We start from the raw sequence: 15,571 nt of genomic DNA, 5'->3' as shown, positions 1-15,571 counted from the left end.
CCAAAACAATCTTGAAAAAAGAAAAATAGAGCTGGGGGAATTATGCTCCCTGACTTCAGGCTATACTACAAAGTTTACATTAATCAAAAGAGTACTGTACTGACACAAAAATAGACCACAGATCAATGGAACAGGAAAGAATGTCAGGAAATAAACTCACACACTAATGGTCAATTAATCTACAACAAAGGAGGTAAGAATATACAATAGAAAAAAGACAGTCTCTTCAATAAGTGGTGCTGGGAAAAGTGGACAGCTACCTGTAAGAGGTTGTAATTAGAACATTTCTAACACGATACACAAAAATAAACTCAAAATGGATTGAAGACAGATAATATAAAACTCCTAGAGGAAGACACAGGCAGAATACTCTCAGACATAAATCACAGCAATATATTTTTTTGAACCAGCTCCTGGAGTAATGGAAATAAAAGCAGAAACAAAACGGATCTAATTAAACTTAAAAGCTTCTGCACAGCTAAGGATACCATCAACAAAACGAAAAGACAACTTACAGAGTAGGAGAAAATATTTGTAAATAATGCAAGCGACAAGAGGCTAATTTCCAAAATATACAAACAGCTCATACAACTTAATATCAAAAAACAAGCAACCCAATCAAAAAATGGGCAGAAGACCTAAATAGACATCTCTCCAAAGAAGACATACAGATGGCCAACAAGCATGTGAAAAGATGCTCAACGTCACTAATTGTTAAGAGAAATGCAAATCAAATCTACAATGAGATATCACCTCACACCAGTCAGAATGGCCATCATTAAAAAGTCCACAAATGAAAAATGCTGGAGAAGGTATGGAGAAAAAGGAACCCTCCTATACTGTTGGTGGGAATGTAAATTGGTGCAGCCACAATGGAGGACAGCATGGAGGTTCCTTAAAAAACTAAAAATAGACTTACCATATGATCCAGCAATCCCACTCCTCGGCATATACCCACAGAAAAATATAATTCAAAAAGACACATCCACCCCATGTTCACAGCAGCACTATTTACAAAAGCCAAGACATGGAAACAACCCAAATGTCCATCAACAGATTACTGGATAAAGAAGATGTGATATATATATATATACACACACACACATACACATATACATATATATATAAAATGGAATACTACTCAGCCATAAAAATAAAATAAAATAATGCCATTTGCAGCAACATGGATGAACCTGGAGATTATCATTCTAAGCGAAGTAAGACAGACAGAGAAAGAAAAATGCCATATTATATTGCTTATATGTGGAATCTAAAAAAAGAACACAAAGGAACTTACCTACAAAACAGAAACAGACTCACAGACATAGAGAACAAACTCATGGTTACCCGGGGTAATACAGGAAGTGGGAGGGGACAAATTGGGAATTTGAAAATTGCACCTCTTGGGGAGTGATGGAAATGTTAGCTATCTTGATTGTGGTGGTGGTTTCATTGGTATATAAACATCTATCAAAATTCATCAAATTGTACATTTGAAATATGTGCAGTTTACTGTACAGTAACTGTACCACAATAAAGGTGTTAAGAAAAAATATTTGTTTAAACTATTAGAATCTCTTTTTCTTCTTAGTTTCCAAACACCTGGGAGGTCTGTAAATTAAAAAATTAACTCCCTTAAATAAGAAAAAAAAGAAAAAAACCCCATAAAACTATGTTAATTCAGACTAATATCTAGACAGCAATTGAATTTTAATGAAATGCATGCCATCAAGTACATAGAAAACCTAGCAAATGACATTACTTAGATGATACTGTCTAGTAGCATTAAATTCCAAAGGCCATTAAAAGATGTTTGCTGAACTGATTTATAATTAACCCAATCGTTCTATTTCTAAAGTACTTATCACGGTCTATTTTCTTAAGGATTCAAATGTTCCCATCCTGTTTATGCTATTATTACTTATTTAAACTTTTTAACCAATGTGTATGCATCCCAGAGAAAATTTACATTAGGCTAGAAATGAGTCTTTTATCTCAGACTAGAGCAATCTCTAGCAGTGTGGAGAACATGAAAGGATTCTGAGCAGCTAAAGATAAAACTCAAGAAGAAAAAAGATATCTCTGGAAGGAATCTAATGATTAAATTCAAACCTCAGCTTCAAATTTTTGTGAAATACAAAAGAAAAGAAAGAAAAATCCCACAACCAAGAGTGTCTATGTTAAAATATAAAATACTGAAAAACCATATATATGATTTAAATACTGGCCAATGGTTTAAAGCCACTCTTGTCAACTTCTCATGCTCCATTATCAAGAATCCATTATCAAGCCTCTGGGAGTCAAAAAAATCAAACTCAATCCCAAGCTATTAGCTTAGTTTTAGAGTTAAGGTCCCTATCCAGGAGGTTATGTCAAAGGCAAGCAAATAAGTCAAAGATGATCTTTTTAAACTACCAAAATGATAAATCTAGAACATTTTCTGTATCAATTAAAGGATCAAGTAAATTGCTATATAATTCTTTCTTTTTTCAACATGGAAAAATAAACCATTGCTTTATTGAGTGAGGGTAAGAGCACTTTATCAAAACCAAGGGATTATTTCTCCCCACAAACTTACAGCTGGTCTCCGAGGTTCTCCAGGCAATTGTGGAGGATAAACAATTTTATTCTTCTTCTCCCATTTTCGAGATATTTCAAGAGACGTACTTGTGTGGATATGTGATTGGGGTAAAATGTTGTGAGCTGAAAGAAACCTGTAAAACAATGGATACTCAGAATCTTTTCCAGAGCTTACTTATCTTTCTGAGCAACATGACCTCCGTTTTGATGGGAAACTATTTAAGGATCACAAGTGGAAACTTTCTACATGTATTCATTAACAGAGACCACTATTACATAAAAAACCACAAAGAGCTAGTTTCTTGAAGGCTAAGAAGAGTGAAAAGTTAGTAATTCACGTAAGTCAAATAATAAACAGGTATTAACCCAAGATCTCTTGCCCAAACTGGACAATAAAATTTAGTTTTTAGAGATTTTCCCACTATATATATATACACATATATATATAAATATATATATATAGTTATATTTATATTTATATATATACACACACACACTCACACATTTTTAATTGCGGTATAGTTGATACATAATATTACATAAAATTTAAGTGTACAACATAGTGATTCATAATTTTTAAAGGTTACATTCCATTTGAGAGAGCCCAGAAATAAACCCACACACCTACAGTCAATTAATATTTGACAAAGGAGGCAAGAATGGACAATGGAGAAAAGACAGTCTCTTCAATAAGCGGTGCTGTGAAAGCTGGACAGCTGCATGTAAATCAATGAAATTAGAACACTCTCTTACACCATACACACAAAGAAAAACTCAAAATGGCTCAAAGACTTAAACATAAGACAGGACACCATAAATCTAGAAGAGAACATAGGCAAAACATTCTCTAACATAAATCTTTTTTTTTTTTTTTTTGCCAGTGGGGAGGTAATTAGGTTTATTCATTTATTTATTTACTGGAGGGACTGGGGACTGAACCCAAGACCGCGTGCATGCTAAGCATGCACTCTACCACTGAGCTATACCCTCCCCTCTAATATAAATCTTAGCAATGTTTTCCTAGGTCAGTCTATGAATACAATAGAAATAAAAGCAAAAATTTCTTAATGGGACCAAATTAAACTTAAACGCTTTTGCACAGCAAAGGAACTATAAACAAAATGAAAAGACAACTCACGGATGGGAGAAAATATCTGCAAATGATGCAACTGACAACGGTTTAATTTCCAGAATATACAAACAGCTTGTACAACTCAGTAAAAAAAAAAAGTGAACAACCCAATCGAAAAATGGGCAGAAGACCTACACAGATATTTTTCCAGTGAAGACATACAGATGGCCAACAGGCACAAGAAAAGATGCTTAATATCACTAATTATCAGAGAAATGAAAATCAAAACTACAATGAGGTATCACCTCAAACCAGTCAGAATGGCAATCGTTAAAAAGTCCACAAATAATAAATGCTGGAGAGGGTGTGGAGAAAAGAGAACCCTCTTACAATGTTGGTAGGAATGTAATCTGGTGCAGCCGCTATGGAAAACAGTATAGAGATTACTTTAAAAACCAAAAAAAAGAGTTACCATATGACCCAGTAATCCTACTCCTGGGCATATATTAGAGAAAACTCTAACTCAAAAAGATGCATGCACTCCAATGATCACAGCAGCACTATTTACAGTAGCCAAGACATGGAGGCAACCTAAATGTCCATCAACACATGAATGGATAAAGAAGTTGTAGTAGCAGGGGATGGTATAGATCAGTGGTAGAGTACATGCCTAACATGCACAAGGTCCTGGGTTCAATCCCCAGCACCTCCATTAAAAAAATAATAATAATTAGATAAACCTAATAACCTCCACCTCCCCCCCACAAAAGAAGTTGTAGTATATATACACAATGGACTACTACTCAGCCATAAAAAATGAAATGCCTTTTGCAGCAACATGGATGGACCTGGAGATCATCATACTAAATAAAGTATGTCAGAAAGAGAAAGGCACAATATGATATTACTTATATATGGAATCTAAAAAAAAGACACAAAGGAACTTATTTATAAAACAGAAAGAGACTCACAGACATAGAAAACAAACTTATAATTACCAAAGGGGAAGAAGGAAAGGGATAAATTAGGAGTTTGGGATTTGCAAATACAAACTACTGTATATAAAATAAACTAGGTCCTACTGTATAGACAGGGAACTATTTTCAATATCCTGTAATAACCTATAATGAAAAAGAATACATATGTATAAATGTATAATTGAATCACTATGCTGCCCACCAGAAACTAATGCAACAATGTAAATCAACTATACTTCAACTAAAAATTTTAAAAAATGAAAACAAAAATAAAAAAACGAAAAAAACAACTACTTCCCCCCACTGCCTTAGTACTTTGTTCTTGCCACTCATGTAGCAATGAGTTGGACTACTCCTTTACTATAGTTAGTTGGGTGTAGAAAAATGAGTTCCCGTAGTAAGTATATAGATTTCAGCACCTTGAGGGCAAGTATGGCATCCTTGGTACTCGAGCACCAAGGACAGTATTTGGTACATAGATACCGAGTAAATATTTAACCCAGACTTAAATATTCGAAGTTGTTGTATACTGGCAGATTCTCACACAATATATGCAACTAGCTTATATACTTGGCAAAGCCTTTGTTTTTAATCCTCAAATCATTCAGGCTAAAGAATTTTAAAAATCTTTTCTTCTTCTAGTGGCTCATTTCTCCTACTCTACACCTCAAGCTCACTGATGAATGCCATCAAAATACCTGACAAAATCCTTTGCCATCCACATTTAGGTTCCACTATTCTAACTGAAAAGCACAAAACTAGAATACATGATATTAGAGGGCAGAATTTCCTAATAAAACCATAAGCCAGGTGATGAGGGCAGAGACTATGGAGTCAAATAGACCTGGTCTAAATCCTAACTCTAATACTAGGTGAACAGCCTTGGGGAAGTCACATAACTTTCTAGATCTGTTTTGTCATCAGTAAATGGAGCAATAATAATTACCTCATAGGCTTTCTCAGAAGCTCAAATGAGATATTGTAAGTTAAATACTTAATCTGACACATATTATGGCTCAATAAATTTTAGAATGAGAAGAACAACACCTACTTTATTCTGTTAGTGGTGGATAAATAATTACTGTACACCACCCTACAGAACCTAGCACATGATAAACACTGATAGCTAGTATTAATTTTAAACAGGACTTCTGAGCAGTTCATCTTTCCTGTTGTCCAAAAATAAACACTGTGAACTGTAAACTTCATATTACACAATTTTAAACCATCTCATGTTTATAATCATGATCATTTGTTTCTATGAAGTTGTACTTTGTTGATGCACTAAGTTTGTCAACTCCTGGAACCTCAGTTTCTTTATCTATGAGAAAGGGAATTTGAGTACTTCATCTCCAGGGTCTCTCAGAACCTTAATCCTATATCTAATTTCAAGGTTGACAACATGATTACAGAAATAAGAATGCCTTGGCTTTTATTTAATTCTTCTTCAATGAAACCACTACTATACTGAACAGTCTGAAAGACTGCTTGAGGGTGAGGTCGATGCTTTCTGTATCCCCCATTTCTAACACAGTGTCTTACACTCCTCAAATCCTCAATACACATTCAGTGAATTAAATACAATGCTTAATAAATTAAATACATTATGACTGAATAATGATAAAGCTTTCTGAATACTTGTAATTCTTTCAGGGCTCAAATGCTTCATAAAATGTATTATCAAGCAAATACTAAACAACTGTAATCTAGTTAAATTAAAATATCATTCCAAATGAGGTACTTAATTCAGACCTGTATTGAAGCAAAAAGTTTTGAGGTGCCCTCTCCTGGCCAACTGTGGGAATAACACTGAATTAAAGCAGGAACCGATCCTAAGGTCCAATTGAAAATAGAACTAATTCAAAACTTAAGGCTTTTATGAGAACTTTTTATGTAAGAAAGCCCATGAAGAGTCACTAGAGAAAACAAATTCAAGAAAAGGAATCTGGCAGAATTAACCTATGATAGCATGGGTTATTGCTAGGATCCATTTCCTTCTGTAAAACTATTTTCTAACAAATATTAAATTTTAAGTCTGCCTAGAACTCTAGCTTACTGTTAGCATTCTAAAGAATGAAAATAAGTTAAAATCTTTAAAAAAAAAAACAGCAAGTAAACAAAAACAAAAACACTGAAAAGCAACAAGGATCAACTTTTATCATTTTGAAATTCAAGTATCACTACTGATATTTACTTCCTTCCATTTACTAGAAAACCCAAACCCCTTTAGCTTCTATCACTGTAAACTAAGTGAAGGAAGGCAGGCATGAACCAACACTCCAGAGTGCTTGTACACAACACATACACACAGGTACCCAGAGTACAGTGAGACTGCCAGAGCTCAAGAAGAAAGTAGACGGTATTCTGGAATTAGCACATGAATTCTCTTTCTCTCATTATTCTGCTGTTTACTATCTACCAATACTTGAGGATTAAGTTTAAGTACCACTTTTCAAATCCTGCCCATACTCATTAGGCACTAAAGAGAAGCAAATACAAGCCAAATTTTAGGATTAAGAGTTAACTCAGTGCCTAAGGCAGAGTATCTGAAACTTTCTAAAGTTAAAATCTGATAGAATACTTCCTCTTTGTTACTCAAAGTTCATTCTGAAATTTAGTACAAGGTATACCCAAATCCCAAGTGAAGATAATACTGGCCTCAGGCTCAATCTTAAGAAAATCATGTTCTTAGATGCATCAAGGTAAAAAAATTCTTTGTTCCATATTTACTTCCGACAACATTAAATTAATCCCACACTTGAGACTGAATAAAAGAACATCCTCCCTCTTGCCTCAATTAAAATCTAAAATAAAAGGCTGAAGTGATGTGTACAGTCTCATAACGCAATATAGTTTTACTTTGCAAAAGTCAAGGACAATCCAACAAGGAAACAAAACTTTAGCAAACAAAAAAAGTGAAATCCCAGCAACTTTGGGCCACGATAAGCTCAGAGTTTTTCAATCTCTGCACTACTGACATTTTAGGCAGGTCATTTCTTGTTGTAAGGTTTGTCCTGTGCCTTCCTCATAGGATGTTTGGTAGTGTCCCCCACCTCTACCCACTAGGTGCCAGTAGCACCTCCTGCCTGAGTTGTAACAACCAAAAATGTCTCCAGACATTGCCAAATGTCACCTGGGGCAAGGTATACGGCAAAATTACTCCCAACTGGAAGTCACTATTAACTAAAGTAGCAGCTAAAAAAATTGAAAACAAAAAACAGCTAATTTTTGCAGACTACTGAGCATGACCTCTCTGTTCCAAAAGGCTGCTGTTACCATGCTATACACATGTGGATGGTTAATAAGCCAGATTTTCTCACTCCGTAAAACAAAGATGACTAAATGCCTAAATTTTACATTCTTATTCATAAACCCCAAGCGGGCCTTTAAGGCTGCCTGGCAGTCCTAATATATTTCCCTAGTCCATTTATTCTCCTAGCCTGTGCAGACAAACTTCGTATCTCTTCTTGCTACTCACAGCCCCCATATCTCCTCCATCATCCTCAATCTCAGCTGACAATCACGCCTACTCACTGAGAAAATTGAAGAAACAGAAGAGAAATTCCACAAGCTCCCACCACCTAATCTATATACCTGCATTCATGTTCATAAATATTTACTACCTTCTCTTGTTACTATGCCTGCACTGTCTATGCCCTAGCTTGGACCAATCCCATCCCTTGCTCCCTAGATCCAATTCCTTCCCACCTACTCAAGGGGACTGCTCCAGCAATTCTTTCTTCCCCCTTTTAAATCATCCATTTTTTTGTTCTCTATTGGACTGCTCCCATTAGCAAACAAATATACTCTAATACCTCCCAACTTAAACCGTCCCCTGGCCAAATTCCTCTAGCTACTGCTGAACTCCTTGAATGAGTTACCTAAACTCCCTATGCCTAATTCTAGCCCCACCCCCATTCATCCTTCACCCTCTCCAGTCAGGCTCTTTTGCGTACATCACTCCACCAAAACTCCTTTATCAAGGTCACCAAGATATCTGTGCTGTAAAATCCAATGGTGAACTCTCAGTCCTCATCTGAGAATGATCTAAATATCTCTGGCAAAAGGGGTCTGACCACCCAACAATTCCAATGCTGGGAGAGGTTCCTCACACCACCAACAAGCAACGCTCCAACACCAGCTAGGTGTCCTACAATTGAACTCAATTCTAACACTACCTACCTAGAGACAGCATCAGATTCCACGAGTTAATGGCCCAGTCGCACAAGACCACCCTCCAATTCAGACGCCAACGGCAAGCCCAAGTTGTTACCTGTGCTTCAGAACTACTGGCTATAAATCAAGAGGTTCTCATGACCCCCTCCTAGGGTTTAATTAACTTGCTAGAGCAGGCCATAGAACTCGGGAAACCTATTTATGCACTACATTACCAATTTATTAAAAAAGATATTAAAAGATATGAATCAGCAGCAAGAAGAGACACACAGGGCAAGGTCCCGAACATAGGCTTCTGTCCTCTTGAAACCTGGGGCCCAGCACAGTGGCACACTGAAATGTAGTGGTTCCCCAACTCAGAAGCTCTCCAAACCCTCTCCTTTTGGGTCTTCAGGGAGGCTTCATTACATAGGCATAATTAACTCACTCACTGGCCATTGGTGACTGATTCAACCTCCAGCCCTTCTCCCCTCCGTGGAAAAGTTCCACCCCTCTATTCATGGTTGGTTCCCCTGGCAACCAGTCCCTAATCTTAGCCGCTTCCCAAAAGTCACCTAATTAACAAAAGCCCCGTTGTGGTGGAAAGCGGCTTGTTAAGAATAACAAGACAGCTATTTCACTTTTATGGCTCCGAATCCATTTCAGGAACTGAGGACAAGAGACCAAATATGACAAAAGATGCTCCCATTACCTTTATGGCTCAGGAAATTCCAAGGGTTTTGGGAGCTGTGAGCCAGAATCACAAAGACTAAATATATATGAGAAATATTCTCATAAATCACAATATCACATCTGGTCACGTGCTCTTCCTTGAAACACTTTCTTTATTTGGGTTCTAGGACACCACACACTCTGGGTTTTCCTCTCTACATACATCTCCAGTCTCCTTCTGTCCTCCTACCTGGATCTGTGAATGTTGGCTGTCGCAGTAGGAATCAATCCTTGGACTCCTGTGCTTTCTATCTATACTCACACTCATGGTGAAGTCAACCACTCTCCTGGCTTTAAACACTGTTCATACACTGATGACTACCAAATTCACATGCCTCCTCTGAACTCCAAACCCAAAAATCCAATTGCCTCCTCACTTCTCCACTGTTATGTTACTGGATCTCCCAAACTTCACAAGCCCCAAACTGAGCTCCTGACATTCTCCCCAAAAACTGCTCCTCTGGGAGTCTTCCTATCTCAGTCAACAGTAACTCCATCCTTCAGTTGCTCAGGTCATAAACCCTGATATCACCCTTCTTTCTCACACCCCATATCCAATCCATCAATAAGAACTGTCAGCTGTCACTGATATACTGCCAAAATCCAACCACTTACCCACCTTCAAAGCCACCTAATTCAAGCCACCAAAATCTCTAACCAGAAATATCCAATGGTCTTTGCTTCTATCCTGTTCTCCATCCCCGCTCTGGTCTAGTCTCAGCACAGAAAGAACCACTCAGACAAAAGTCAGATCACAGCACTCATACACACAAAATCCAGCTATGCTTTCCCATCTCACTCAGAATAAAAATCAAACTACTTACAATGACCCACAAAGCTCTACATGAGCTCCTAGTCCTTTTTCTGATCTCATCTCCTACTACCACCTCCGTCCTCTCACTCCCTGCTTTCAACCATACAAGGTATGTTCCTTCCTCGGGACTCTGCACTCATGGTCCATCTGACAAGAATGCAGTCGCTCAGATGCTGGCCTAGTTTGACAGCACGCTCCCTTATTTCCTTCAAATCTTTACCCAAATGCTATCTTCTTTGTGAGGCCTTTCCTATCCAAAACTGCAACCTCCCTCTCACGTACACGTACTTCCTATTTCCATTCTCTGCTTTCATTTTCCTCCTAAGCAGTTGTCACTATCTAACACACTCTGTATTTTACTTATTTTGCCTATTATTTGCCTCACCAGAGTGTACTCGCCATGAGGAGAGGGATTATTATGTTTGTTGTTCACTACAAAATTCCCGGTGTTAGAACAGTACCTGGCACAAAGAAGGCACTAAATACGTATTTGTAGAATGAATTCAAAAATACAGAGAACAGCCAGGTAATATAAACATGGTAAGAGGGCTGGGTATAAATAAGTAGGCAAAACTATAACATCTGGTTAGAAAATGAGGAAAACTGAAGAATATATGGCCCATCTAAACAGTGGTACACTCTTCTGCTCTAGAAAATTGTTGCCATGCCTTGCAGTGCATAACAGAATCTAGAAACCTAGGTTTTGATGAGAAGGCCACCAGTTTTTAAATGTTGATTTAAAAGGAAGTTTTTAAATACTGTATAACCCAAGCAAAACACACCTTTTGGCTTGACTTATCAAATAGATCTCCAATCTGTAACCTCCTAGGGTAAGCTACCAGAGCCCCAAAGCAACTACTTAAAGAAGTCTCATTCTTCCCTGCCCCCATGTTATTCTTCTTTTTCATGACATAGCGCATGTATGTGCATGTATATACATATATAAATATCTGCATGTTTATATATTTGGGGGTGTTTGGCCTACTATAGAGAGGGATGAGAACAAATAAAAAACAAAGTCACAATTCTCAGAACAATTTTTAACAAAGAATTTGAGAATAAATCAAAAAGTTTATAAATATATTCTCGATCAACTTCCTACTTCACAGACTTAACATCTTCCCTCAGAGAAGCTAGTGTGAGCCCCTGACGTCAATAATCAATTGAAAATAAAGCATTAACCCTTTCAGATCACTATGGTATCATTCATAGTAATAACAGTCATATTCTAATGAGTAACTCATTGCATGGGCAAACAGAGCTTCTGAAGGCCTTATTTTAACTTAAGGAATAATTAGAATTAAGAAAAATAAAAAAAATAGAATAAATAAATGAATTTGGATAATCAGCACAAGCTACTCTATTACATAACGGTAGAAATCTGTACCCATGCTAAATTTGCCATTAGGATTCCTTCTTGGTACTAGAGCGGAAAAAAAAATCTCAATTCCTGGCAATATTTGAGACTACAACTTGCCATCTGTCAGGATGACTTATACTTTACCAACTTATACCTACTGACCAACTAATAAGGATAGAGTACTCTGGTGTCTTTTTCCTGACACCACTTCTGACACCAATGAGTAGGGGGTTTTCTATACCAACAATCAATTCTCTAACACTAACTCGGTATCCAACAATTGAATTCAATTCTAACCATCTACCTGAAGGTTAGCTTCAGATCCCATAAGTTAAAGGGTGCAGTCCCACAAGACTGCCCCCACTTCAGAAGCCAGACACAAAAGGGGTGTCAAGATTACCCACATTTCTGCCTGGCTGACTACAGATCTAGCTCTCATGGTCCCCACCCCCAACCCCAAGTTCAATAATTTGCTAGAAGAGCTCACAGACCTCAAGGAAATACTTTTCCTATGTTTATTATAAAGGATTCAACTCAGGAACAGCCAAATGGAAGTGATGCATAGGACAAGGCATGGTGGGGAGGGCACAGAGCGTCTATGCCCTTTCCAGGCACACCACCTTCCAAACACATCAATGTGTTCACCAGCCCAGAAGCTCTCAGAACCTTGTACCTTGCTCCAGTTTTTGTAACCTGATTCCCAGCTCTTTTCCAACCTCTTTGTTCCAAAAGGGGCTCATTATGATCAACAAAAGACACTCCTATCACTCAGAAAATTCCAATGATTTTAGGAGCTCTGTGCCAGGAACCAAAGACAAAGACCAAATATATTTCTTATTATACTACAGATACTATACTAGGTGATGAGAAGGCAAAGAAACATAAAACGTATTTCTAGCCCTCGGGTGATTTGAAATTCAGAGAGAGAATTAACCATAAATGTGTCACAGGCATTAGAATGTCAGAAGTAACAGGAGGGCTATAGTAACTGGGATGGCTTTAAGGAGCTGGAACTTGAGCTGCATGTTGAAGAAAGTGCAGGCTTCCACATTCAGAAACCTGGTAAAAGAGCACTCCAGGCTGCAGACACAGCAGAAGTAACAGTGTGATTCACAGGGCATCTTGCTGAAATAAAGATTTGAAGATGAGGTACAAGACGTCTTGTGAGGGAGACTGCAGTGGACTGAATGGTGGCCTCAAAGATATGTTCACATCCTCTTCCCCAGAACCTGTGAATAATACCTTCTACAGCAAAGGAGGTAATTAAGTTAGGGATGCTGAGATAAGGAGCTTATCCTGGATTACCTTGTTCAGTCCTAAATGTAATCCCATGTATTTTAATGAGAGAGATGCAGACAAAGTTTTGAAGCAGACAAATGGAGGGAACTGTAAGGTGAAGACAAGCCAGAAGTTGGAAGAGGCAAGGAATAGATTCTCCCCTACAGCTTCCAGAGAGAATGGGCCTGCTGATTTTGGACTTCTGGCCTCCAGAAATACAAGAGGATAAATTTCCATTGTTTTAAGCCACCCAATTTGAGGTAATTTGTTATAGCAGCCTTAAGAAATTAATACAGAAACTTTTCAGATACAAACCAGATCAACCAGATACAAACTCTAATGCAAAGAGGAGTCTTGAGAGTCCTTTGAAAGGAATAAAATGTCACATAAACAAGAGACTCACTAAATGAACATAAATATTATGGAACTGAAAATGTCCATCTATAAGGTCTCCTCATTTTAGGAAATGGCCATTTTAGGGCTTACTGACAAGCTACAACTAATAGTCAATTTTTCTTTTTCAAAAGTAAATGTCAGTATATACTGGATTTCTATCTAAATTTATTTAACTAAAACATTAAAATAAAAGATCACTAAACTGTACCATTTTGATCATGGTGTGTAGTTCTTGCAGACTGTCTTTACTTTTAGGAAACATAGTTTGAAGTGATTAGGAATAAAGTACCATAATGTGTACAACTCACTTTCAAATGACTCAGGGGAAAAAAGCGTGTATATTTATAGAAACAGTTAAAGTCATGTTATCAACTGATGAGTCCAGATGAAGGATTCTTTCAATTTTCCTGTAGGATTGAAATTTTCAAAATAAATCGAGGGAAGTGTTTCACCCATTAACACAAAGGGCACTGCCTGACATATTTTCCAACATACTTTACACCATTAATCATTATTGTGTAGTTATGTTTTTTATTATTATTATTATGTGTATTATTACTTATGTTTAGTTATGCTGTCCCAGTGCAAAGTTTTCTAGATTAAGGATTATGAAATTACAAGCCAAACTATGAATGTCATATGCATTTTTTCTGGAAACACGTTTTGTGATCTTTGTCACAATTTCAAAGGGGTCTGTGAGACAAATTTAAAAACCACTGTCCTAAAACAACCTCTAAGACTTAATTAAAGGAGTACAAATCAATGTGGTTGTCAAATCTGGTCATGGCAATCAGAACACTGAAAGCATAAATGCATAAAAACCAGAGATAATTTCTACCCTTTACTTTGGAAAAGTCCCTTAAGAGTGACTCAATTAAATAAAAAAGTAACCTAACGTATGTTTCAGTTTACCTTCCTGCGAATCGTCCTATAAAAGTAGGGCTGACAGATGAAATACGTAATCTCATCTAGGGGTGCTGAGTAGCTACTGACTGGTTTCAGCATAAAATGACTCCTCTCAAAAAACTTCATGGCAGTAGCATCTCCATCACCACACCTCCACAGTGCCAGGCACTATAATAGACATTTTATGTACTAGTCTCTTAATTCTCACAATCACCCTTGAAGTTGAATATTATTAAATATCATTTCTTGAGGTGAGGAAACTGGGCCTCAGAGAAGTTAAGCAAATGGCCTAAGGCCACACACAACACATGACCCTGACAGGGACCTAAAGTCCAGCTCTGTCACCTGCAGCCCAATGTTTATTCAAATATATCACACTGCTGTCATCATTTTTCCACCAAACTGCTGATTCATGACATTTCCAACATGGCTTTCTTGTGGAGAATTTTAAATTATGTACAGCTTAGTAACTAGTGCTGTCAAACTTTTACACTGGCCCTTCTATTTCTAAACCACTAAAATGTACTCTTCACTCTTTAAACTAAAACTTCAATATCAGCTCTTTCAGACTCGCCCAACAGGGCTCATCACTATTTTCCTGTGATGTGAGAGAGCACGACTTACAGCCAGAGAATTTTCTGTTTAGATCCTAGATTTACCATGTCCTTGCTGTGTAACCCTCAGTAAGCCACAGAACTTCCCAAATGCATGCGTAAGTAGAACGGGAGACTTGAAATTCAAAGGTTGGAAATAGTCAGTCTACTACCAAATACAGCCTGCAGAAAAGTTTTATTCGGTCGGCACCACTGTTTCTTAATCCAATTCAATGCTTTTAGATGAGGAATGCATGCTACTGACAGCCAACGGTCCTACCATTCTCTCTTATTTTACAAAGACCACTTCTAGTTAGTTCATTTCTATTATCTGTGTGGTATCTGTATGCAGTTAGGTATCCAGTCATTAAATCAGATGACCTCTAAGATCTTACACAGTTATCATGAGCATTATTTTCACCTATTGTACTTCGTTTTCATATGGTCATTTCCCCACTAGGAAGTCCAGAACAGGGTTTCATAAAATTATGTAACTTCGAAGCTAGAAAAAGCCTTAGAGTTTATCTAGCAAAATCCAACCCTCTTGTATTACACAGATGAAAAGGCTGAAGCCAAACTGCTTCAGCTACTTGCTCAGAGCTTCCCAATACATGTCAGTGCTGGACAATTTAAATCAACCAAAATTAACAAAATATTCCAATGGGCAAGACCGTATGCTGGAGCTACAAAGAGAAGCAAGAACTGTTC

The 15,571-nt window shown here is 37.3% G+C and overlaps 1 protein-coding gene across 2 annotated transcripts in view; it reads right to left on the bottom strand.

Moving 5' to 3' along the window:
- The window catches only part of MRPL22 (mitochondrial ribosomal protein L22), a 30,092-nt gene that overhangs the window by 12,977 nt on the left and 1,544 nt on the right, over positions 1 to 15,571 (bottom strand). The window contains exon 3 of one of the 2 annotated variants that reach the window (XM_010970033.2): positions 2,579 to 2,714. The exons of the other annotated variant lie outside the window; for it this stretch is intronic. Within the exon in view, the coding sequence (XP_010968335.1) occupies positions 2,579 to 2,714 (136 nt within the window). The remainder of the gene's footprint in view (positions 1 to 2,578; positions 2,715 to 15,571) is intronic. 2 annotated transcript variants of the gene reach the window in all.

This window comes from Camelus bactrianus, chromosome 3 (assembly GCF_048773025.1).
Source record: "Camelus bactrianus isolate YW-2024 breed Bactrian camel chromosome 3, ASM4877302v1, whole genome shotgun sequence".
NCBI lineage: Eukaryota > Metazoa > Chordata > Mammalia > Artiodactyla > Camelidae > Camelus > Camelus bactrianus.
The sequence above is the reverse complement of the archived record's forward strand: the minus strand, read 5'-3'. Positions and strand labels throughout refer to the sequence as shown.